The sequence below is a fragment of the Malaclemys terrapin genome, chromosome 4 (assembly GCF_027887155.1).
Source record: "Malaclemys terrapin pileata isolate rMalTer1 chromosome 4, rMalTer1.hap1, whole genome shotgun sequence".
NCBI classification, from domain to species: Eukaryota; Metazoa; Chordata; order Testudines; family Emydidae; genus Malaclemys; species Malaclemys terrapin.
Window position 1 is genome coordinate 12,860,051 of NC_071508.1, and position 23,528 is coordinate 12,883,578.

At 51.5% G+C, this 23,528-nt stretch overlaps 1 protein-coding gene across 1 annotated transcript in view; it reads right to left on the reverse strand.

Annotated features, from left to right (window-relative positions):
- Positions 1–23,528, reverse strand: part of LOC128835635 (complement receptor type 2-like) — a 44,018-nt gene that overhangs the window by 15,802 nt on the left and 4,688 nt on the right. Inside the window, exons 4-8 of the mRNA XM_054025217.1 lie at positions 17,145–17,283; positions 7,196–7,418; positions 3,468–3,659; positions 3,135–3,231; positions 1,754–1,839 (exon numbers count right to left, since the gene is read on the reverse strand). Coding sequence (XP_053881192.1) covers positions 1,754–1,839; positions 3,135–3,231; positions 3,468–3,659; positions 7,196–7,418; positions 17,145–17,283 — 737 coding nt within the window. The remainder of the gene's footprint in view (positions 1–1,753; positions 1,840–3,134; positions 3,232–3,467; positions 3,660–7,195; positions 7,419–17,144; positions 17,284–23,528) is intronic.

Consider the following 23,528-nt stretch of genomic DNA (forward strand, 5'->3'; position numbering starts at 1 on the left):
ATTGTGTCCAGTTCTGCGCACCACATTTCAGAAAAGATGTGGCCAAATTGGAGAGAGTCCAGAGAAGAGCAACAAAAATGATTAAAGATCTAGAAAACATGACCTGTGAGGGAAGATTGAAAAAATTGGGTTTGTTTAATCTGGAAAAGAGAAGACTGAGCGGGGACATGATAACAGTTTTCAAGTACGTAAAAGGTTGTTACAAGGAGGAGGGAGAAAAATTGTTCTTCTTAACCTCTGAGGACAGGACAAGAAGCAATGGGCTTAAATTGCAGCAAGGGAGGTTTAGGTTGGACATTAGGAAAAACTTCCTAACTGTCAGGGTAGTTAAGCACTGGAATAAATTGCCTAGGGAGGCTGTGGAATCTCCATCATTGGAGACTTTTAAGAACAGGTTAGACAAACACCTGTCAGGAATGGTCTAGATCCGGGGTTCTCAAGCTGGGGGTCAGGACCCTCAGGGGGTCGTAAGGTTATTACATGGGGGGATCATGAGCTGTCAGCCCCCATCCCAGACCCCGCTTTGCATCCACCATTTATAATGGTGTTAAATATATTTTAAAGTGTTTTTAATTTATGGGGGGGAGGGGTCACACTCAGAGGCTTGCTATGTGAAAGGGGTCACCAGTACAAACGTTTGAGAATCACTGATCTAGACAATACTTAGTCCTGCCGTGAGTGCAGGGGACTGGACTAGATGACCTCTCAAGGTCCCCTCCAATCCTGCGATAAATCAACTCATCTAGGATATTTGCCTAGTTTTACAACAGGCTACATAAAAAGCACCAGCAAAGTCAGTACAAACTAAAAATTCCTACAGTGACTTGTTTATGCTGCTTTATATACTGTACAGTGAAATGTAAGTACAGTATTTATATTCCAATTGATTGATTTTATAATTATATGTGGTAAAAATTAAAGTAAGCAATTTTTCAGTAGCAGCATGCTGTATATTTTTATGGCTCGTTTTGCAAGCAAGTGGATTTGAAGTGAGGTGTAACTTGGGGATATGCAAGACAAATCAGACTGCTGAAAGGGGTACAGTAATCTGGAAAGGTCGAGAGCCACTGGCCTAGTATACAGGAAGTGTGTCATCTCCACATTTTCTGGAGGAGTTTTATATAACGCTCTATTGAGGAAGGGACTTCAATATGTACTGTTTTAATATCAAGGTGTTCCATCCCAATCAAGCACGGAAAAACCCACTATTTTCCTGCTGCACAATAAACTGGTGTCCGCATTACCAGGGCACATGCATGCCTTGAAGTGCAGGTAATGAACTTCTTGTCTAATTTTGGATTAATACAAATCCCTATCAGGCACACCTGTTACTTTATTTAAACTACAGAATGGCCAACAACCATCCTGGTAGAACATCGTTGCCATACCAAGCTCAGTGCCTTTTTCATTTACTCAGTTGTCAAAGAAAGACTAAGTTCTTATGGTCAGGAACTTGAAACAAGAAACTTCTTCCTGGGATAAAAACCCCTTTACACACACCTATCAACCCAAGAGGCTCTTGTGGTTAAGGTACCTGGGACCTAGAGATCTGGATTAAAATTTTGGGTTTGTTATTGACCAACTCCCCATATCACCCGGGGTACATCCCTTAATCTCTTTGTTTCTCAGTTCTTCCTCTCTAAAGTGGTGATCATAAAGCTTCCCTACCTGTGTCTTATCTGCTTGCCTCTTAAATGTTAATAGACACAAGCGCCCATGTAAGCACCTGCACTGACACTTGTAATTTACTTACGCTCACAAATGGGAACTTCACCAGTCCATGCAACACGCAGGCCAGAAATCTCACATCGTCTGTAAGGCTGTCCAATCAACCGGTGCCTGGAGTTAGGCAGAGGGGGTTACAGTTGTTATCTAGTCCTTTGGTGTATGAGTTATCCTGTGAAACTCAGTTATTTGGGATGCTCTTCTCCCCAGCCACAGCAGGTGGGGACCAATACCACCAACTACTGAGTGATATCATAGGAGAAAAGGCTCCTTGCCAACTCAGAACTCCCCAGCCCCTTGTAGAATTAAACCATGGAACAGAGTCCTATGTAGGCCCAAAGAGCTGGCATTCTTTGAGCCAGGGGATCCAAAGGTCTTTCCTGTGCCCTCAAGTCTTCCTCACCACATCAGCAGGGACATTCCCTGCCATGGAATCACAAACCACAGGCAAACTAGTAACATCTGCTCTTTTGGGCAGGCTGCTGGGGGGTTAGTATTATGCCTCCTCCATTTTGGTTTTATAATTTTCGTGTTGGAGTGGATAGGTTTTTGTGGGCCAGGCAGACCCAGCTGGGGTCTGGCTAGCTTGAGATAATCAATCATGTCAGTTGTAACCCATGCAGGTGCTATAAGCCACCGCATCACAAAGGTCCATATGCACAGATATTGTTGAATAAAACAATGCAGAACTGGGTCTAGAGTTCAGCACCAGCAGCTGCTATGGCTCTTTTCTGTGACATGGGACATTATGCGAGAAGAGATTCTTCCTTTTTCAATACAGACGTGACACTCCCTACAAACGTTCCAGCCAGTCCTGCAGCTGCAGCCCTCTGCTTTTCAGGCCACTGAAGCACGATCTTAATCTTCCAAAAGGAGGGGGCAGGCAACAGCCCTTCTGCCATCATATCCCCAAAGCTGTAACTCAGACGGCTCTCCGAGCTGGGTTTGTCCTTGGAGGTAGATGGGAAGTTAGCCATGGAGCCCCTGCTCTGCATGGCCCTGAGGAAAGGCAGCCATTTCAAATGATTCGGAAGAAGAACAATTCCCATTTCAAACCAGGGGAAAAATCCAAGAGATTCCAGGGTTTGCCCTGGTCACTTGGATCCTACTCTCCACAGGAGACGTTGGTGCTCACCCAGCACCTGCAGGCAGAGCATTCAGCTGGCCAAATTGTACCTAAAGCTTGTACAATAAATGGCAGAGCATGAATGAAGAAAAGAGGGAGACTTACGCCAATCCATCTTTCACTGCATATAAAAATGATATTGATTGAGGCAAGAAGCTGGAGTGCTGCTTTAGTATGAAAGAGTAAACTGCTTTCAGGAGTTGGGGGAATACGAGGATATCCACTTGTGTTCCACAGCTGCAAGCTAAGCACAAGTAGTCAGCTCAGGCAGTCTGACACTTACCCTTCTTCACAGGTGAAGTTGACGGTTGACCCAAACAGGACATCTGTTATAATAACTCTGCCATTCTCCGGCTCTCCGGGATGACCACACGATTTCTCTGGTAGAGAACAAGGCTAGGATTAGGCTTCTCTCTTTCAATGCTACAATTATCCCCAAGATCTGTCCGTATTTAACACCCCCAAAAAGATGGCATTTAGAAGGGCCCAGAATAGACATAGCTAGAGAGCTTTATTAGTCACTATTAACTACTTAAAGATACGTTACATTTTTGCAGCGTGGACACAACCTTGTGCCTTTAAGACCTTTTTCTAACAACAGAAACAAAATATTTACTTTTACAGAACTCGAATGCTTCTGACCACCTTCCATTTTCAAGGCATGTAATAGTGGGTTGTAGCTGTGGGTCTCTTCCATATCCAGGCCGACAAGTGTATTTTGCAATATTCCAAACGGGAAAGTAATTCTGATTTTTATACTCATTCCTCAGCTCAGCAAAGCTTAACCTCGTTGGGACTCCACAGCCAACTAGCAAGAAAGGAAACACACATGAGAAAGAAAAGCCACATCTATTGTGCTGGTACATAAAATGCACACATGGCAGGTGCAGGCAGATAAAACAACAATTTTACAAAGGCCATTTCTACACTACCACGTACGCTGGCAAAACAGCCCCTGAGTGACATACATTGCACTGGCATAAGTGGTGGTGTGCACAGCACTATGTGCTTCTCCTGCCAACATACCTACCACCGCTCATTGGGGTGGTTGTATTTTGTCGAAGGAAGCGCTCTCTCCCGTCGGCACAGAGAGGCCACATGAGCAATCTAACAGCGGCACAGCTGCATCAGTACAGCTGTGGTGCGGTAACCTCGCTAGTATAGACATGGCCAAAGAAAGAACTGAGGATCTGCCTCATAACATTCTTCTAGATGCTAAACTAGTGATTAACACACCTCCCATTTCCATCTGGTTATAAAGATCCATCACTGGATTTCCTTAATCCAGTGTCATAACTTATACCCTTGTTCAGTGGTATTATCAGCTGGAGACTAAATTGTTATAATTATCCCTTTTGGCCTTAAAATATACGAAATAATTCCCATTGTAACCAGATCCCTTGAGTCCCCATCTAGTGCTTTCTCCACTAGATCACACTGTCTCCTTCCTCTGAATCAGGCTGGTAAGCTAGAACAAAACATCTCATGTTTAATATTTATATGTTACCCCCCAATCCTACAACTGTCCCAAACGAGCAGACCCTGAGCACGGTGACAGCTAACTGCAGGACCAGGATGTAAGAGTTTACACTAAAGCATTCCTACAAATAAATGAATATTCAGACTGAGCTCTCCAGTCTCTATTAGCAGAGTTGGGGACTATTCCCCACAGACAGTTTTGATAGTGCACATGGAACACCTGTTATCCTGATGTTCTGCAAATCTTTCCATTCCTTTAGATGGATGTTTGGATATATTCCCACAGAAAAACCTCTTACCCCGCAAATTCAGAAAACAAGGGACTGATATTTCAGAGACATTGCTTTCCAACTTAAAAAAAAAAATCAAGATTATAGAAAAGTAACAGAAAAGTCTTTATTAAACAGGGGTTAAAATGCCCCAGTCTGTGTCTGTTCCTCTCTACATACAAACTTTCATACTTTTTATTAATTAATATCTAATCAAAAAACTCACACCAGTCCTATTACATTTTCTTGAATTCTGTCTTTTATTCTACTAACTTTTCCCTTTTAAATTAGATTCCCCTATCAGTTTTCTTTCTTTCTTTCTTTCTTTCTTTCTTAGGGCTTTCTATTCGTGGCTGTAGTACCTGACCACTTCCCATATTAGATAGATCAGTAGAGACAGAGGCAGCTAGAAGACATTATAAAACCTCCTGCGCTTCTCCTTTCCAAAGTTATAGGAAAGACTGTTTGGAGTGGGCTTTTTTGGAGAGGTTCAGTTATAGGAAACGGCTTGCAGGGGGAGTTTTGCATTACTTCAGTAAATATTATTGTGGCTATGAGGGATTTCTCCTTGTCTATTTTGTCTTCCTGCTTCTTTTAGATTTGGAGGCCACAATGCTGCCTTCTAAATGCTTTTCATGAACTATTCTGCACCAAGTTTTGCAACGTTCTGCTAAATGGTGCAAAGCTACATTCAGGCTTTTTTGCCGCCACAAGCAAAAAAAAAACCTCCAGCAAAGCAGGAAAAAAAAACAAAAAACCTGCGGCACAGCCGGAGCGGCAACACAGGGGAAAAAAAAACCTGTGGGGCGGCCGGAGCCAGGGTGCAGGGGGACTCCCTGCGCTGCAGGGTGAGGGGGAGGGAGTGGGGGGAGAGAGAGAAGGGGTGCCTGGAGCCGGCCCTGGCCACATTACTTAGCCCAGGGAAAGCCATTTCAATAGAGCTCGAGTACTACTGCTTGCTTTGCTGTTCTTACTCCAACCCTGAAGGTTCTCCACTTCCCTAAAATTAACAGCTTACCTGCAGACTGCAAGAAAACGTGGTCATTTCTTATTTAGAACCCAAGGAACAATTATCGGAAACAAATTTAAGTCAAAATAAAAGGCTTGCAGCTACAAAAATGAAATTTCTGAGCTTTCTGAATTCAAGGCAGATATCAGACTCCTTTATCAGCCAGATTTTAACAGCCTGAAGGCCACTGAAATACCACAATGACATCTGCAAAATTATAAATTACTGTTGGGTTTCAGAATTGGTGGGAAACCAACAAAATAAAAAGTGATGAAGACTCACCGTTTAACACTGACATAAAAGCCTTACCCTGAAGCAAGAATCACTGCTGCATCTCCTAGACAATGTTAATCATACTGAGCACGTAACATTGTCACAATCCTGTAGGATTATTAACTAGTTGCAGGATCAGGACTGAAGTGGTTACGCTAAAGAGTTCCCATAAAAAAAGAAATATTATGTCTGCCCTCCCCTGCCTCTATTAAGAGTCTTAGCAGATATTCTCCTCCGAGAGTTTTGATTGTCTATGTGGAGCAACCATTATCCGGATAAAACAAAGGGATTCTTCCCAAATCAAATTTCATTCAGTAGCTAAGAAACCCTATAGTTTAATGCAATGAACAAAGAAAATGGGGCACAACTAAGTAATATTTTAATTCTTCACGTATCTTTCACTTCTGGAAATGAATGGTGATGGCTTGACAGTGCTCATCGACCCACTATATTTATCTATGTATAAAGTACTTCTATTTCAAAAATACAGTGCATCAAAGCTCACTCCCCACATCCTCATGATAAATGCCATTGCGATGATGACTTTCTTTAGCTAGTCAGCCAGTCACAACTGGGTGAAATTCCGTAGTCCCGAGCTAAACATGACTCTGGTGGTTGTGAGTGGGGAGTTATGCTTGAGTAAGGGAATTCAGAATTTGGTCTGCTGATCTAAAACAACAGACAAGCATCTGAGCAGCACCTTTTACCTTAGAATCTCAAAACACTTCATTAAGCCTATGGCTACATATGGCAGAGTACTTTTACACCCGTTTCCCAGATGAGCAAAAGGAAAGCACAGAAAGATCAAGGGCCTTGCCCAGGTGACCACGAATCCAGCCAGCCTAGTTTCACTGTCCCAAGGGGAGCGAAGGGTCAAATGTAACCCAGCAGCATAGAGGGAGAGAGACACAAGAGATGGTTTTGTGATCATTCTTTCCACTTTAAGACCCCAGGAGGGTGTGGATAAGACAAGGGGAGAGCTGCTGTCAATAAATGGCGTTTAACCCCGGCGTGTCTTCCTAGAACCTGACACGGCCCCGTTAGAATGGGCGCCCTGGGCACCAACCTTCATAGGCACCAAATCCCCCTTTTTTGTGGTGGTGTTGGGGGGTTGCCGAAAACACTTTCCCCGAGTGATAAAACACCCAGGGCTGGCTCCACTCACCTGCAGGCACCTGCCAGGGGGCAGAGAGGGAAGAAAACCGAGAGAGAGGAAAGCAGAGAGGGGGAGAAATGGGCCCGGGGTGGAGCGGGGGAAGGGGGCCTGAGAAGGAGACCAGCGGGACGCACAGGGCTCCAGCATCGGCCCCTCACCTGCATCCCGGGCGGCAGCAGCCAACAGCTCAGGGAAGCCGCCCAGCAGGCGGAGGAGGAGCAAGGCGCAGCGCATCCTCCCGTCCCGTCGCGCGGCAGCGAGTGCGGGACTCCCGGGGCCGGCGGAGATATCCTGGCAGCCGCCTCCGCCCCGGGGGAGGGACCAGGGCGAGGCAGCGGTGCCAAGCGGGGGCTTTCCGCGGGCGGCGTGAGCAGGGCCGTCCTTAGCCATAGGCAGAACAGGCAGCCGCCTAGGGCACCACGCTACCTGGGGGCACCGCTCTGCCCGGAGCCCAGACAGAGGGGAAGCAGTGGAGCATTTAACAGCAGGGCTGCTGGGTGCTAGAGAGAGCCGAATGCAGCACAGTCTGAGGGAGGGGATTGGCTGCTGGGGTCTCTGGGAAGGGAAGGGGAAGTAGTGGGGGAAGGAACTCACCTGTGAGTGTGACTCTTTCCCCCCGGCGTGAGGTGAGGCAGGCTCGGCAGCTCTGGCACCAGTATCCTTTGTTGTCCCCCATAATGTCCATTCTTCTCCCCCCCCCCTTCACTGAGCACTCCCCCTTTCTCCCCCCGCCAAGGAGCACCCTTCTCTCTCTCTCTCCTCCCCTCCGGCAGGGCTGGGTTGGGTGAGGTGTTGGGGGTAGAGGGGAGGCAAGCAGGCTGCCTGCTGAGGAATGGAAGTGAAAGTAACTCACTTCCTCGGCAGCCAGCCAGGATGGGAATGGTCACGCGTGGCTGGGCTGGGGATAGCCAGATAGCATGTGTGAAAAATCAGGACAGGGGGTTGGGAAAGGGTGAGCCGATGTCCCACTTTTATAGGGACAGTCCCAATTTTTGGGTCTTTTTCTTATATAGGCTCCTATTACCCCCCCTCCCACCCACTGTCCTGATTTTTCACACTTGCTGTCTGGTCACCCTAGGTGTGGGTAATTGGTGCCTATATAAGACAAAGCCCCAAATATCGGGACTGGCCCTATAAAATCAGGACATCTGGATCTGGTCACCCTCGCTGGGGAGCGCGTCTCTCCCCCGGGCTGGCAGCGATCCATCTCATCCGGGGGGGGAGCTGCGCAGGGCAGGATGAGCTGCTGTGGCTCCATGGGTGCCCCGTCCCTGAGATCAGATGCTGGGCTAACTTCACCATGGTCCGTGGGGCTGGCGGTGGTGCCCATTGGCGTGTGATCGGACCTGAGGGTTTGCTGCTGCTGTTGCCACTCTGCACCCCAAGAGGTGGATTTTGGGGTCCTGCAGTTTTCCACCGATCTCCTCCTCTACTGCAGCTGTTGGACCAGCAGGCTGGGGGGTGAGCCAAGCATGAAAGCAGGACTGTGTTGCCATTTAGATTGTCATTTCACAACTTTATTTGCTAAAAATGCTTGCTAACAATCCCTGAATTGTTTCAATAGTTTTTTTAAAAAAAAAAATCAATATCTTAGCCAAAAACAGAAAATTAAGTTGTTGACAATTATTTGTGACAAGTTTGGTTTGGGGCAGGGAGTGTGCCAGTTTTCATCAGAGAAACAAAAAAATGTTGACTGACTTTCCTATAGCCCTGTTACTGCTAAATAGAGCCTCCAACAACTGTAATATGCTCATCTCCTTACTAGTGTACAGAGCAGGGGTCAGCAACCTACGGCACACGTGCCAAAGGTGGCACACGAGCTGATTTTTGATGGCACGCCGCGGCAGGCTGAGCGTCTCAGCCCACCGTCGCTCTGGGGTTCCGGCTGCTGCCCCATTGCCAGCCGGGGTCCCAGCCGCTGGCCCCACTCAGCGCCTGCTGCTGGCCTGGGGACCCCCAAGGAACCCCAGGCTGGCAACGGGCTGAGCAGGCCGGCGGCTGAGACCCCGTCTGAGCCACTCAACCCGCTGCCGGCCTGGGGTTCCATTCACTCAGCCGGCAGCGGACTGAGCGGGGCCGGTGCGGGGCTAAGCGGGGCCGGCGGCAGGCTGTGCAGGGCTGGCGGCTGGGACCCCGACTGGCAAGGGGCCGGCAGCCGGAACCCCAGAGCAGCAACAGGCTGAGTGCTGCCGGAACCCCAGACTGGCAACGGACTGAGGCACTCAGCACCCCCGCCGGTCCTGCTCAGCCTGCCACCGGCCCGCTCAGCCTGCTGCCGGCTGAGTGAATGGAATCCCAGACCGGCAGTGGGCTGAGTAGGGCCAGTAGCTGGACCCCAGACCGGCAGTGGGCTGAGCGGGGCTGGTGGCTGGAACCCCAGACAAGGATCCCAGGCAAGGATCACACTAAATTGATAAGATCTGCATTTTAATTTGAGTTTAAATGAAGCTTCTTAAATATTTTAAAAACCTTATTTACTTTAAATACAACAATAGTTTATTTATGTAATATAGACATAGAGAGAGACCTTCTACAAATGTTAAAATGTATTACTGGCATGGGAAACCTTAAATTACAGTGAACTTGGCACACCACTTCTGAAAGGTTGCCGACCCCTGGTATAGAGTGACCATATGTTGTACTAAGATTCTCTTGCTTTTTTTCCCAGTGAGTCAGCATAGCTTTTGTCAGCCCAGAGGTTGGGCAGCCAATGTCTTACGTTTTCACAATGTTTTGTCCAACTTTCATAAAGTAAATACATGGTTAATATGAGTTAAAAAGGCCAGGGACACTTCCTTGTGAAGAATCTGTGTAGTAGATCATGCTAGAGCTGTGAAAATGTCAGTTTTTGATGGAACTTTAGAGGCAGTGATTTATCATGTATTTCTGGCAGTGCCCAAAATGTGCTGCTATTGCTCACGTCTTTCCAAACAAAAATGAGGCACAATAGGACTTCTGTAACATTTCTGTGCTACCTTAATCTAGATGAGATGATTCTGTGCTGACTTCATTTTGGTCACTTTGTGCTTTACCTAGGAGTAAAACTAGGGGTTATAAATCCCCACTGCTTGGAAACCCAGCTTATTAAACTGGATAATGCCATTGATCTATTTACAGTAGAAGGTTGATCTAGAGTTGTAACTAACATTAAGACTGATGCCCACTATACATTTAAAACTAAAAAGTGGCTTTGTAAAAATGACCTGGGTTTCCAACTCTATTGTATCTCAGTCAGGGCAGAGCGCCTTGAGAAGTGTCTTCACACTAGCTCAAGGTCACAGCGCAAGAACCTAGAGAGCCTCCTGAAGCACGGTGATCGTTCTGATTTAAATGGACTTGAACTGTACGAAGAATTGAGGACACTGTCACCAATGTTGCCACATGCAAAATCGGTGATGGACATTGTACAGTTGATTCATACCAGCAAACTTGTTGACATATATCCTAATGTGTACATTGCCCCTCGTATTCTACCGACAATTCCTGTAACAGCAGCATCAGGAGACCGGAGTTTCTCAAAACTAAAGCTCATTAAAAACTATCTCCGTTCTACAATGAGTCAGGAATGCTTGACTGGTCTTGCTATTCCTGCAATCGAACAAGACATCACTTTGTCTTTGTCATACAATGACATTATTACTGCTTTTGCAGCCAAAAAAGCCAGAAAGATTGCTTTTAATTAAAAACAAATCCTTGTTTCAATACCTCTTCATATAAATTTCCAATAAAATGTTGACAAATTAAAAAAATTATATTATTTGCATTGTTCTGTCAAATCAGAATTTTTTCTATAGCGCTACTTCTTTAGTGCTAGTCCATCAGCATTACAGTGTGCTTAATTAAGTTAAACTGGGTTTAATAACATGCATGTGGCAAGTTTTCCAATACTGTAAGCTTCTGTTTGTGTTGTTAAGAGCAAGTCAGGCACAGGGGCACCAGTTTAATAATCCCGCCTAGGGCACCATAAATCCTAAGGACGGCCCTGGGCGTGAGGGGAACTAGCGCTGCTCCCCCAGCTGCCCCCAGCCCCTCGGGGGAGGGCGAGACGGGCCCCGTGCGCCACCCCTCAGTGTGAGCTTTGCACCAGGCACTGAAGGTGCATTCCTGGCTCTCGCCAAGGGGGGGGATTTTACAACATGCAGATGGGGGTCTGGGACATAAAACGTGGGAGGAAGCACAGGGTGAAATCCAGGGGAAGGGGAGCTCTGTCATTTACTGCGGTGGAGCGCGGATTTCACCTTTTTCCTTTTATAAAAATCTAGCCCTAAAGTCCAACCAGCCATTAATGTGCCGCTTTATCACAAGTCTCACAGGAGTGGGTGTTTGTTCTCACATCCCCCAGCTCCTGCAAACAAGTGGTGATGAGACACTTTTTCTTTTAAACAGAAGTTGATACATGTCTGTCTCATTTTATGCTGGGGTTACGTTCCGCAGTCAGCGCCTAAAGCGAAAATCCCATATAGTCAAAATTACATTGAGTGTAATGGCGGGCGGAATCGCCCGCACTACAGAAACAGTATTTAAATTGTTCTTTTTCTCTCTTTTTTTTGTTTTTTATTGTTTGTGTCGACCGCGTAAAGCTGAAATCGCGCATGTTAAATGCGCCTAAGATGCGACAGACCTGTAATTAAAACACTCATAGTTGCTTGAGTGACCAAAAGCACCAACCCCATAAAAAGTGGACTTTATAAAGCGTCATCTCAGGCTTTTTAAAAGCAGCCTCTGTCTTTGGAGGCCTGAGTGGGGTTTTTTAAAGACTTGGGCTTGGCAATTCTGTCACTGCTGGTGGCATTTACGTTTGCCAATTAACATTTGAAAAAGCTTGGAAATTCAAGAGAACAACCTGGTGGGTCTCACTAAACTACTGTATGGGGGGGGGGCGCTATGTTTAAAGAAAGGAATTTTTGCAGAGTGAATTCTCTATTATTGCTGCAAAAAGAAGTTGCTCAGCTGTTGCAAGGTCACAGGTGTTTACTCGGATTGCCTTGTTCAACAGAACAAAGAGGATGGTTACCTGTGAATTTACCAAGAAGGGCTTGTTCCTCCTTCCCAGAGCACCCTCTTAGCAGGGTCATAAGTAATCCCCATGTCCCAAAGGACTGTAAACTGTACAGGGCAGGAAGCAGAGACAATGCAAATGGCAGAAAAAGGCACAAGAACAAACTAAGGTAAATGTGTAGCTAGGAGGATTTTCCTCATCTATGAGCAAGTGAGTTAGAATTGTGCAGTTCATGAGCAACTGGAAGGATGTGGCACTTATAGGTGGTGCTCATAAGTCCCACACTAGTACTGGTGCTGTGGAACCAGCTGAAGGAGCATGCTGTCTAGCGGGGGCTTCAGTTGTATTTCCTTTCACGCATTTCTCCTTCCTGAAGATCAGCACAAGAGGCAGGTATCTAAAACACCCATTCTGTTAATTATCAAGGAACATGCACAAGGTTGAAGTTTCTATCCCATATTTAAAACTGCAGGCACTGGGTTAGCTAGACCTTAATCTTCTCCTGCAGATTCATGTTAAAAAATCAAACTCTCTCTCCCACCTGTCTATATATCACACACAGCTGCAGCACAGGGTGACCAGCAAGAGAGATGAGCCACAGCCAGCACCTACTGCCTGCAGAAACCTTAGTCTAAGCACCCATCACTGCCAGGCTGAACTAGCAATGCCACTCCTTGAGCTACTTTGCTTTCCACAACCAAATCTCTGTGCAACTTTTCATGAGTGATGTACCCGAGTAGTTGGATTCTAATACCTAAACTATTTAATCTATTCACCTTAATTTGGGTTGTTGCTGATGATGTACTCTAGGTATCATATGACTTTAAAAAACAAACTTTGTATTTGTGGATAATCTAAGCACTATACCCAGATGTAGAGACACTCTTTTCCCAACTTCTTATATTAATTTTATATTTTTTAATCTGTTTACTTCACTATCCCAGCCCCCCACTAACCTTTACCAAATTGGGTGCATGTTTACACATTTTATGAAAAAATGGTTCTTTTCCTGCAGTTTGAGAGGCCTCAACTCCATCTTAAAGTGGTTTTTCCATTTCATAACCTCATTGTATGGAAAGTTTGAGCAGAATCACTATGCTATGGAACAGAGACATGCAGCTAACATGACTCACGTCAACTCCCCTTCATCTCAAGTCAGCTCCCAACAACTTTCAATAGGACCTTTCCTCCTTAACTCAATCTCTTTTGAAAATACTATTGATGGTGTTTAAAATGCCTGTAGCACCTACTGGTCCATCTACATTAAGCTTCCCAATGCTACCATCATTGGTGGCCTTGTGTACACTGAGGGCTGGTCTACATTAATACTGTAAGTCAGTTATGCACGTTACAAAACTTACTTGCTCTAAAAAGAGCTGCCAAGCGGGGGGTGCAGCTTCTTGACAACACCACACAAAGGGATCTGTTTGTTGAGCTGCATAAAGCCCTGCACTGATTCTCTGAGAGGATTCCCCCGAGCAGTTGGGGGAGGTAGGACCTTATTCCTTACCTCTCATGACAGGGCTGCGTGCGAGCTTGTAGGAAGCCAGAGGCAGCTTTCTAGAGCAGAATTGCCCGTGGAACCTAGGGGCTGCGGCCTATGGCAGGAGAGAGCCAGGTGGTGGTTGGAGAGACTCTAGGAGGAATGCTATGGGATGGTGCTCTGATCTCCTCTTCACTCTGCTTCTTCCCACCCCCACCTTTGGGGTAAGCGCATCACCTTCTCCTCATTGTCTGTGGGCTAGAAACCAGAGATGGCAGGAGAGAGATTGCCCACTCAGCCCATGCACAGGAGGATCCATTGCAGCTCACGTCCTCCTGCTTGTCCCAGCCCAGAGGAATGCATGACACCGAGCCTGGACTGTGACTGCATTCGTCACCAACAGAGGAGTGTGCCGGGAGAGGACACATGTCTACACAACTTTTTCTGGACTGCTGCGGCAGGGGGAGAGAGGCCCGATTCCATCTGGCTCTTTAGGACTGAGGAAGCTCTGGGCGCTGGAGAGAGGTCCCTGAAGCCTCAGAATGTGCAGACATGTGGCTCCTACCTAGTCCAAAGTAACCTGCCGTGTTTCCCCACAAGAGTCATATTAACAGGCAACACTGCCTCTATTGCCTTGGCCACATGTATCGTGTCCTTTTTCTGGTGGCTCGCCCAGAAAAGGAGGACAAGAGCTCACTACTGCTGCCACCTGGGGGAGTAGCTGGGTTGAGATCAGCTGGTAGAAGGAGGCAATAGCCCCAGAATCTGGGACTTCAAACCCCTAGAGTGACCTCTTACCTTTATAGACCCCCTCCCACCCCCCCAATCATACACAGCTATTTTAAAGTTTAGCCTGCTAGTAAACAAACCCCCTTTCAACCCTTCACCACACAAGAGAAAGCCGGCAGCATTTGTCATTAACTATTTATTTCTCCTCTCCTGGCTCCCAAACTGCTTCTCCTCCCTACTGCCGCCAGCCACCTTCAAGTTGTCCCTCTTCTCTCCCTGGCTCTGCTCACTTGATTGCAGCAGCTCAGCGGATGGTCCAGCTTTACTCTTTCACTTCCATTCTTCTTCACTTCTTTGGGTGGCTGCATTTGTCATTGAGCAGGCTGATGGAAATACCTGAGTGCTCTGTCTAGGCCAGGGGTCTCCAACACGCGGCCTGCGGGGCTATTTCTCTAGGTAAGCGGCTCCGGGCCAGAGCCCAATGCTGTCCTGCACCCCCACCTGCACCCCACACCCCAACCCCCTGCCCTGAGCCTCCTGCCTGCACCTCAACACGCTGCTGCACCCCAACCCCCTGCCATGAGCCCCCTGCCTGCACTCCCACCTGCACCCCACACCCCAACCCCCTGCCACACCTCGCACTCCCTACTGCACCCCAACCCCCTGCCCTGAGCCTCCTGCCTGCACCTCAACACCCTGCTGCACCCCAACTCCCTGCCCTGAGGCCCCTGCTGCATCCCCCACCCCTTCTACATACTAACCTCCTGTCCTGAGCCCCGTCTGAACCCCAACCCTCTGCCACACCTCACACTCCCTCCTGCACCCTGCACCCCAACTCCCTATCCTGAGCCCCCTACTGCACCCCAACCCTCTGCCTGACCTCTCCAACTCCCACCCTGAGCCCCTGCCACACCCCTCCTGCCCCCTCTGGGGGCAGGGCCGGGGACAGCGATGGGGGGGGTCTCAGTGGTGCAGCCCTCGGGCCAATGAACTGGTCCTCAGGCTGCCCACATGGCCATTTGAGTTTGAGACCCCTGGTCTAGGCTCACAGGCCCAGCAGCTAAAGCCAAGCCCCACTGAGAGCAGGGGGAGATTAGCCTGGAGTGTCAGGAATGGAGGCTTGGCCCATGGGGACCCAGGCACTGTCGCTGCTGCCACCTTCATGGTGAATCCTCTAATCCATCACCAAAGGGCTCGTCCACATTCTGCAAACTGCCCTCACGGGCTGACTGTCTAGGAGAACAGAAACCCTTTGTTAGAGCTGGAGAGTCTCTTGCCACGGCTCCCTGAGGGTCACAGTGAAACACCTGTGAATCTCTAGGAGGCTCTCAAGGAGTTCCCTGCTCAGTCACTTGGCACCCACTAGCAATGGTCTCTGACAACGGCATTGCCAAGGGGAGCTCAGCAGATGGTCCCGTCTATGGCTTCCTGAGTGGGAGGGAGGTTGGTCTTGTCATTTAAGGCCTAGTGTCAGAATCAGGGCTCCTGGGTTCTCTGACTTCGGAAGTGGGTGGAGTGTAGTGGTTGGAGTTGGACTGGTATCAGTCCCATGCTTCCTTCCTGCCTCTGTCAGGGACATTGTGTGTGACCTTGCAGCCAGTTGCTTTGTATCCCTAGGCCCCAGCGAAGAGGGATAATACTGACCCCCCTCAGAGGGGCTGGCAGGGGTCACCACTGTCATGACTCAAGTTGGAATGAATTGTGCTCTTGGTAGTGAAGGGCCCAGATTCAGTCTCCATGGATGCCCAGAGGGTCTGTATTGTGGCCATGGTTTGACTCACCTAGCATTACAGGTTGTTTAGCCCAGTCCTGGCCAGGCGTGGTGCATCTGCTCCTGGCCCTCTCTGGCACACAGCTCCATCACACACAAGAACATGGCCGACTACGGATAATCTATCAGCTCCCATCTGGTGTTCAGCTCCAAGATGGATGGGAAGCCCTAGCCAGACCATAGAAAGACAGGGGGGTGTTCTTTGATGGAAACTGCTAGAGCTTCAGCCTCTGCTCCCACCTCCACCCCCACGCTAAGGGCTTCAAAAGTGGTCCCTGACTGATCCTAAGAGAAGAGCAGATTTCTCCTCTGCTCTAGGGAGATTCCCAGAGGAAATGCAGCTGGAGTGGGGCGATACAAGCACTACCCCTCAGCCCTTGAATAGCGGGCAACTAGGACTTTGGGAGCCAAGGGACTGGTATCTTGCTGGAGAGCAGAAAAGGGCATTGGAGAAATTGTACAAAAGTCAATGTCACGGCTGGGTCAAGGGCAGCCAGACCTACTGGTCAGAGTCAAAGTCCACACTCACATGACAGGAGTGGAGAGTCAGCTGGGTCAGGATATTGGAAGATCAGCAGCAAAAGACAAACGTGCAATCACCACCACAACTCAGATGCCAGGAAATCAAGCCGGGGGAGCGGCAGCAGAACCAGGCAGCACACGGTCCAGAACAGGGAGCAGCCCTGGTGTTCAGTCAGCTTCCTGTTCCTGCTGCTGTCCTACGCAGGGCCAGGGAGCCAGGGAATTTTCCTGGGACTCCTCCAATAGGACCTCAGGAGTGGAGCCTCAAACTGGGGCTGAACTTCATGGGTCCGAGGTAAGCAATTTTCAGCAGGCTTCCAGGTGGGGGGTTGGAGTGTGGCTGTTCCCATGAACCCTGCAGACCCGGGCTGAAGACCCCTGGGTGGTGACAGCGAGTTCTCGCCCTGCTCAAATCTCCTGCAGCAGAAAACAGTCTCCAGGATACTGGAAACATCCTCTGAGAATAAAATGAGGGTATCATGATGAGAAATAGGGCTCTGGACCGGATCCAGGGACAGGGAAAGCTCCCAACCAGGATATGTAGCAGGAGCCCTCTGTTTGTTGCAAGAGCCCTAAGTGGCAGGACAATTGAACAGCTCTTACCTCCAGGAGGTGCATGGGCTCTTCCATCTGAGCCTCAATGGGACCCATGTTGCTTGGTTTGACAGGATGAGATGACCTGTCCCCACTGCTCCCTGAGCTGGGCTGGCTGCAGGATCTGGGTGACAGGCTGGGACAGAGCCTGAAAGACAGATGTGACAATCAGGGTTCTGTCACCTCAGGGGGAGAACAGAGGGTCTGAACCCCAAAGAATAAGCAATTGATTCAATGAAGAATTATTGTGCCCTACAGATACATCATAAGGTCCTCTCATGGATTGGTAACTGATTAAACACTGACTGCCCTGACCACGGGTGGCCCAATGGCCCACTGCAGCTCCAGCTACCAAGAGAGCTGGAACCAGAGGCCTTCCTGCTCCTGGGACAGAGGAGTAGATTGAGGATCTACCTGGATGTGAATGTTGGCCTTCCCCAAGCCCATGGTCTAGACTCCATTCAGGGCAGCGCACAGGAACTGCGATTCCTATTCTGGATCTAGGGGTGGTTTCAGTTTGCTGGCAGGAGACTGGACACACAGTGTACACTGAATACACTAGAACAGGGGTCCTCAACTTAACACATGCATGCCAAAGGTGGGATGCAAGATGATTTTTTTTTTTTTTAAATGGCAGGCTGCGGGTCCCGGCCACCGCTCAGCCTGGTGCTGGCCTGGGGTTCCATTCACTCAGCCGGCAGCGGGCTGAGTGGGGCCAGCAGCCAGGGCTGGCTCTACTGTTTTTGCCGCCCCAAGCAGCACGCCTAATTGCTGCCGCAGATGCCGGGGGCAGTCCGTGTGCCGTTATGGCGGCACACGCGTTTCTGTGGTGGCGGCAATTTGGCGGCAGCTTCTGTCCAGGTTCGAGGATGTCTCTGGAGAGCCCCTTCCTAGGAACAAAACCAGGGTGGTATGATGATGGAGAAGTATCTGTCCCAGAGCTGGGAGCCAGGTACAGGGGAACCTCCCAGAGAGGCTATGCATCAGGGATGCCATTTCTCCCCCAAGAGACCTATATGCCCCAAGGAGTAAATGACTCTTACCTCCAGGAGGGACTGGGGTCTTCCATCTAAGCCTCTTTGAGAGCCAGCATTGCTAGCTTGGATGGGACGAGGTGACCTGTCTCCACTGCTCCCTGATGTGGCTCAGCTACAGGATGCTCCCGTCTGGGAGGCTGTGCCAGATCCCAGGGCCTGGAAGACAGCTGGGAAGGGGGCTCCTATTCCTGTCACGCCCAGAGACCTATAGAAGGGCCAAGGGGAGAATAAAGGGCAGGAGGTGAAGCTAGCCCTGAGCCTCTGTCCCACCCCCACCTCCTCAAAAGTGGAGCTTTCCAAGCTCCAGTGGGGCTGTGGCCCTGACACAAGGGTCTTTCTGCACCATATAGGGCAGGGAGAGCTCTGCCTGGGCGCACGGGGAATGGGAGGGGGATAGACCAAGGAAAGGGAGGAGGGGAGTGGGTGCGAAGGAAAGAGCTCCTGCCCCATATGAAGGAATTTGAGGGGCAGAGGGAAGGACCCTGCTCCACAGAGAGGGGAGAGAGTTTCTGTGAGTGCCAGGGGGCTCCATTTCCCCTTCCACTAGTTCCCTGTAGGGGTCTCTCACTCTCCCACTCAGAGGGAGGCCGCTCCGGCTGGCCCAGTCTGGGCCGGACCAGAGTCTCCAGGGTAGCGGGGGCCCACAATAGGGCTAGGCGGTTGTGACCGGGTTGGGACTCACCACCATGGCGCCTCCCGCCGGTCGCTCCGGGAATTAGCTCAGTCCACGAGGAGCGCCCTCTGCTGGCGGTGTCCCATCTGTCTCTTGTCCTCCATTGGCATCTGGACCCGTGTTGCTCCTCGCTTGACAGTGTCCTTCAGGCCACTGCCCCTCCAGCAATGCCCACTAGTCCAGCCTCACCCCATTCCAAGGGGCAGGGGTTAGTAACAGTCCTTGCACCTGCCTCAGTGGCCAACCGCAACCCCCACAGTCTAGCCCCTTGTCTCAAGGACCGATTACAATTTGTCTCAGCTACCGGATGGCCAGGTGCAGTACTGCCCAGCCCGAGGTGTTAGTCTCCTGCTCTGGAGACAGACCTTTCCCCCCCCCATGAAGTTCAGGGACAGACTACCTGCTGCTCTCCTGGGCAGCCATTATATAGGGCCTAGTCTAGCCCTGATTGGCTGGCTCTAATCTCAGCCCTGATTGGCTTTCAGTAGCCCCTTCCCTGATTGGCTGCCAGCTTCCACAGCCATTCTGGCCTACTCTAGCCCCCTCTTACGTGGGGGTGGGGCAGCCGCCCCACCACAAATCCTCCCCCTTAAAAATGCTCACGGGGGAGGGGAGGAAAGGGGTCCCTATCACCCCAGCTTCCTTCGCAGCGGGGCCTGCAGGGCATCCCTTTCCTCTCGCAGGCCCTCCAAAGTCTGGAGCCACCTGCTTCCCACGTCTAGGGTCTGGGTTCCCATTGTAGAACGCTGTGGTCCTACGTGGGTTCCTACTTCTGTTTGGGTTCCCACATGGGTCCTCCTGGCTCCTATGTGGGTTCCCTCATTTCAGTGGGGCCTCTCTCCCCCAGCCTACTCTAGCGCCCTCTTGCATGGGGGTGGAGCAGTCGCCCCACCTCAGAGATCAGCTGACGCAACCAGGCTGTGGCCTGGGCTGCGAGGCCAGCTTCAGGCACCAGCGGAGGAAGCACATGCCTGGGACGGCATTCGGTCCGTTCTTGGGGCAGCACAGTCCGGGCGACTTTTTTGTTTTTTGCACTTTAGCAGTTTGGGCGACGGCAGTCCGAGCGTTGTTTTTTTTTTTTCTGCTTCGGCAGTTCGGGTGGCAGCAGTCCAAGTGGTTCGGGGTTTTTCTGGTTTTCTTTTTGCTCGCTTTGGCAGTCCGAGCATTGTTTTGTTTTTTATTTTGCTTGGGGTGGCAAAAATGGTAGAGCCAGCCCTGCTGAGCTGAGGTCGCACAAGTGGTCAGCTCCTCAACACAGTGTATCGGGGGTGGCTCAGGCCTGGGCGGGGCCCAAGCACCACACAAACAACCAGACTTCAAGGGTGGGCCCTGGCCTGGGTGGAACCCTGGCAGCCAGCAAACAGACGGACTTGACAGGGCTGGTTCTAGCCTGGGTGGGGCCCCGGTGGCCAGCCAACAAACAGCTCCTGTCCTGGGCTACAGCCTCCTTGCATCGTATAGGGGGGCAGACCCCCGGGGTGGGGTGGCAGGGGGACGTGGTCCCACCCTCCTCCCCCACGTCCCAGCCCAAGGCGCTGGCAGGGACAGGATTGGTTGCCCCTGCGTCGGCGGGGATCCAGCCGCAACACGCCGACTGAGCTGCGTCGGGCTCTGCAGCCAGCAGCTCCCGGGCTGCCCCTGGGCTACTTCCTGCCTCCCCGGGGTTTGGTACCTGCGGCCTCCAGGCCTCTTCCGGCTCCTTGGGGTAAACCAGAGCGGGTACTCCGGGCCTGTCCTCGTCCATGTCTGGGGTTAGGGTTAGGGGACTCTGGAGAACAGGCCAAGTGTCCTCCTCTGTTGCAGGCTGTCCCCCAGCTGTGGTGCAGGGCCGGCCTTTTATGTTTCCGGCCACGCCCCGGTCCTTACGGTGAGGGGGGCGGGGCGATATAGGCTCCGCCCTCCAAGGGGTGTGTAGGGGATCCCTCGCTCTCCTGCTCTGAGGGAGGCCACTCAGTCTCAACAGAGTCCACCAGAGGCCCTGGTGGCCAGCCAACAAACAGTCCAACAGGCGAAGCGGGTGGGGCGATATAATCTCCGCCTTCCAAGGGGCATGTAGGGGGGCCCTCGCTCTCCTGCTCGGAGGGAGGCCGCTCAGTTGCCACAGAGTCTACCAGAGGCTCCGGTGGCGAGCCAACAGGCGAAGCGGGTGGGGTGATATAGGCTGCGCCCTCCAAGGGGCGTGTAGAGGGGCCCTCGCTCTCCTGCTCGGAGGGAGGCCACTCAGTCTCACTACACTCCCCGTTTAGAGGGAGCACGAGTGGCTGGTGGCCTTGGAGGCAGAATTCCTGCAGCGCCTCCGGCACTTGGCGCAAGTGCCGGATGATGTGAAGTTGGTTCATTATTTTGGCCGTGACGATCTCGTGCTGCAAGGGAACGAGGACCTGTCAGAGACTCAGATGCCCCCGTGGAATCAGGGGGAATTAAGGGCCCCTGGGACCAGCAGCAATTCCACCCAGCATCCGCGCACCTCTGAGGGATGAAGTCCCCCTCCTGACCCCCAAAATGGAGTCTTGTTTTCCTTTCAAGGGACCTCCAGTGCCAACAACCTCCTTGTAGGGGGAGCTCCTGCCACCTCCCACCCAGTGCCCCTGACAGCTGTTCCACCTCCAATCCACAGCTCAAGTTCTCTGACCCCTCTCCTCCACCCCCACCCAGGTTGGGCAGGGAGGGGGCTCTAGTGGGGGGGGGCGGAGGGATTCTGGCAGCAGTGAAGTGGGATGTGGGGAGCTTGAGACCTTTCCCCAAGTCATCCCAGCCACTGAGGCTGAAGCCGCAGGATGGCAGCCCTGGTGAATGGGACAGATCAGCAGCCCCTGCTGAGTGAATCCTCCCGTTCTCTCTAGAGCGAGTCCAGCCCTGCCGGCAGCAGGACGAGCTTCCCCCGCCCATGTGCCTCAGACCTGCCCGGTCAGACGCCATCACCCCTCAGTCCTTGGCCTCCCAGGCTGCCAGTGACGGGAACAACTCTGGGTGGTGGCGCGGGTGACAGGAGAGGCTCGCAGAGGGCACGTAGAGGACTCTGCTGCCCTTCCCAAGAACAGAAGTCCGTGCTGAGGCAATGCTTGTCATTCATTAGCCTTGCTAACGAGCTGGGCTGGAACTGCTCCGGGGACAACCTCCTCCCTCCTGCTCATGGAGGTGAATTCATCTCCCTTCCCAGGAGCACCTGCTCTCACTCTCATTCCCCACCAGTCGCCTTGCTGCCAGGCCGGCGAATGGCCATACGATGGGAATGAGGCCTGGGCCCCGCCCCAATCTCCTGAGTCTAATGCAGCTGCTCACCTTGCTCCCCATCAGCTGCTCGGTTTGCCCCAGGAGGGAGTAAGTGAGGAGAAGCCCAGCCTGGCTGACATGCAGCACGGGGTCGTGCATGGCCAGCACTGCTGTCTGCAGGAAGAATCTTCTCTGCCCCTCGGAGAAGAATTTGCCAAAAACCTGAAACCAACCAGATGTGAGGCTTCAGCAGATTGCCCCGAACCAGGCTCCAAATCCTGGCCTAGAACGGCAACTCCGTCGCGTGGCTCCAGGAGGCAGCCACCTGCCTGCAGAGCTGTGCCATGCCCTGGCAGAGTGTCCTTACCTCCCCGACCCTGGCAGTGTTCTTATAGCCGAGGAGCTGGCTGTCCTCGTGCCAGTCCCAGCACCAAAGGTCTTCGACCTCACGGATGGTCAGCTCTGGGAAAGAGAGAGACACATACACATTGGTCATTCTGGTTGCAGGACTTGTGTCCTTCCAATCCCATCGGTGGCTGCACGGTGGGCAGAGCCCAACAGAACTGCGGGGGTGGTGGAGAACACAGAAAGAGAGAGAGAGAGACTGATCCGCCAGCCGGGGTCACTCGGAGAGAAATTGGCTGGGGTCCCAGTCTCACTCGTCTAGCCGGGTTCCTTACCCCTCTGGCGCAGCAGGAGCTGGTAGAGCCGGTAAACCCCCTCCCTGGCCTGCCGGCTGATGTCCTCGTCTGGGTCACTGATGGACAGAGCCAGCTGGGCCACGTGGTGGCCCATCCTGGGGAATTCGGCTGAGTTCTAATGGAAGGGAGAGGGAGAGGGGGCTCCATCAGCATTTTCCTGTCAGCTCCCAGTCCCTGCCTGGGCCAGGACTCTCCTTCCCCTCAGCCCCTCTGCAGGAGATGCTAGAGGATAGGAGCTAGAGCTGAATCCTTAGTTATCTCTGCCTGCAAGGGAGCCCGGAGGACAGAGATGTGGGCAGGGCCCTCCAGGAGGATTTGCTTCCCCAGCTGCGCCAGGATGACAAGAAGGCAAGAACCTGGAGCCTGCTCCCCTTACAAGCGAGAGTCGCCACTTAACCAGGACAAGAAGAACTTGACTCAAGCCAGGCTCATTCTCTGCTCTGACTCTGCCTCCCCAAGAGGATCACTCCTAGCCCACAGCCCCTGCAGCAGCAGATCCTCCAGCCCGTTGGAACCGGCCCCCCTACGCCTGGAGTCAGGAAGCTGGGCTCAGAGGCCACTTACGTCAAAGTCAGGGAGGGTGATGACGGACGTGAGCAGGGCCGCGCTGCTCCTGATGGCCCTGTCTCTCTCTCGTGGCACCCTGGACACGGTCCAGTAGTTAATGTGCTGTGGGGAAAGGAGGCAGCTCAGGATTGATGAGGGGGTGCATGTGTAGTGCTAATGCCCCCCCCCATCCCAAGGGGGCTGAGACATTGCATGCGGTGGG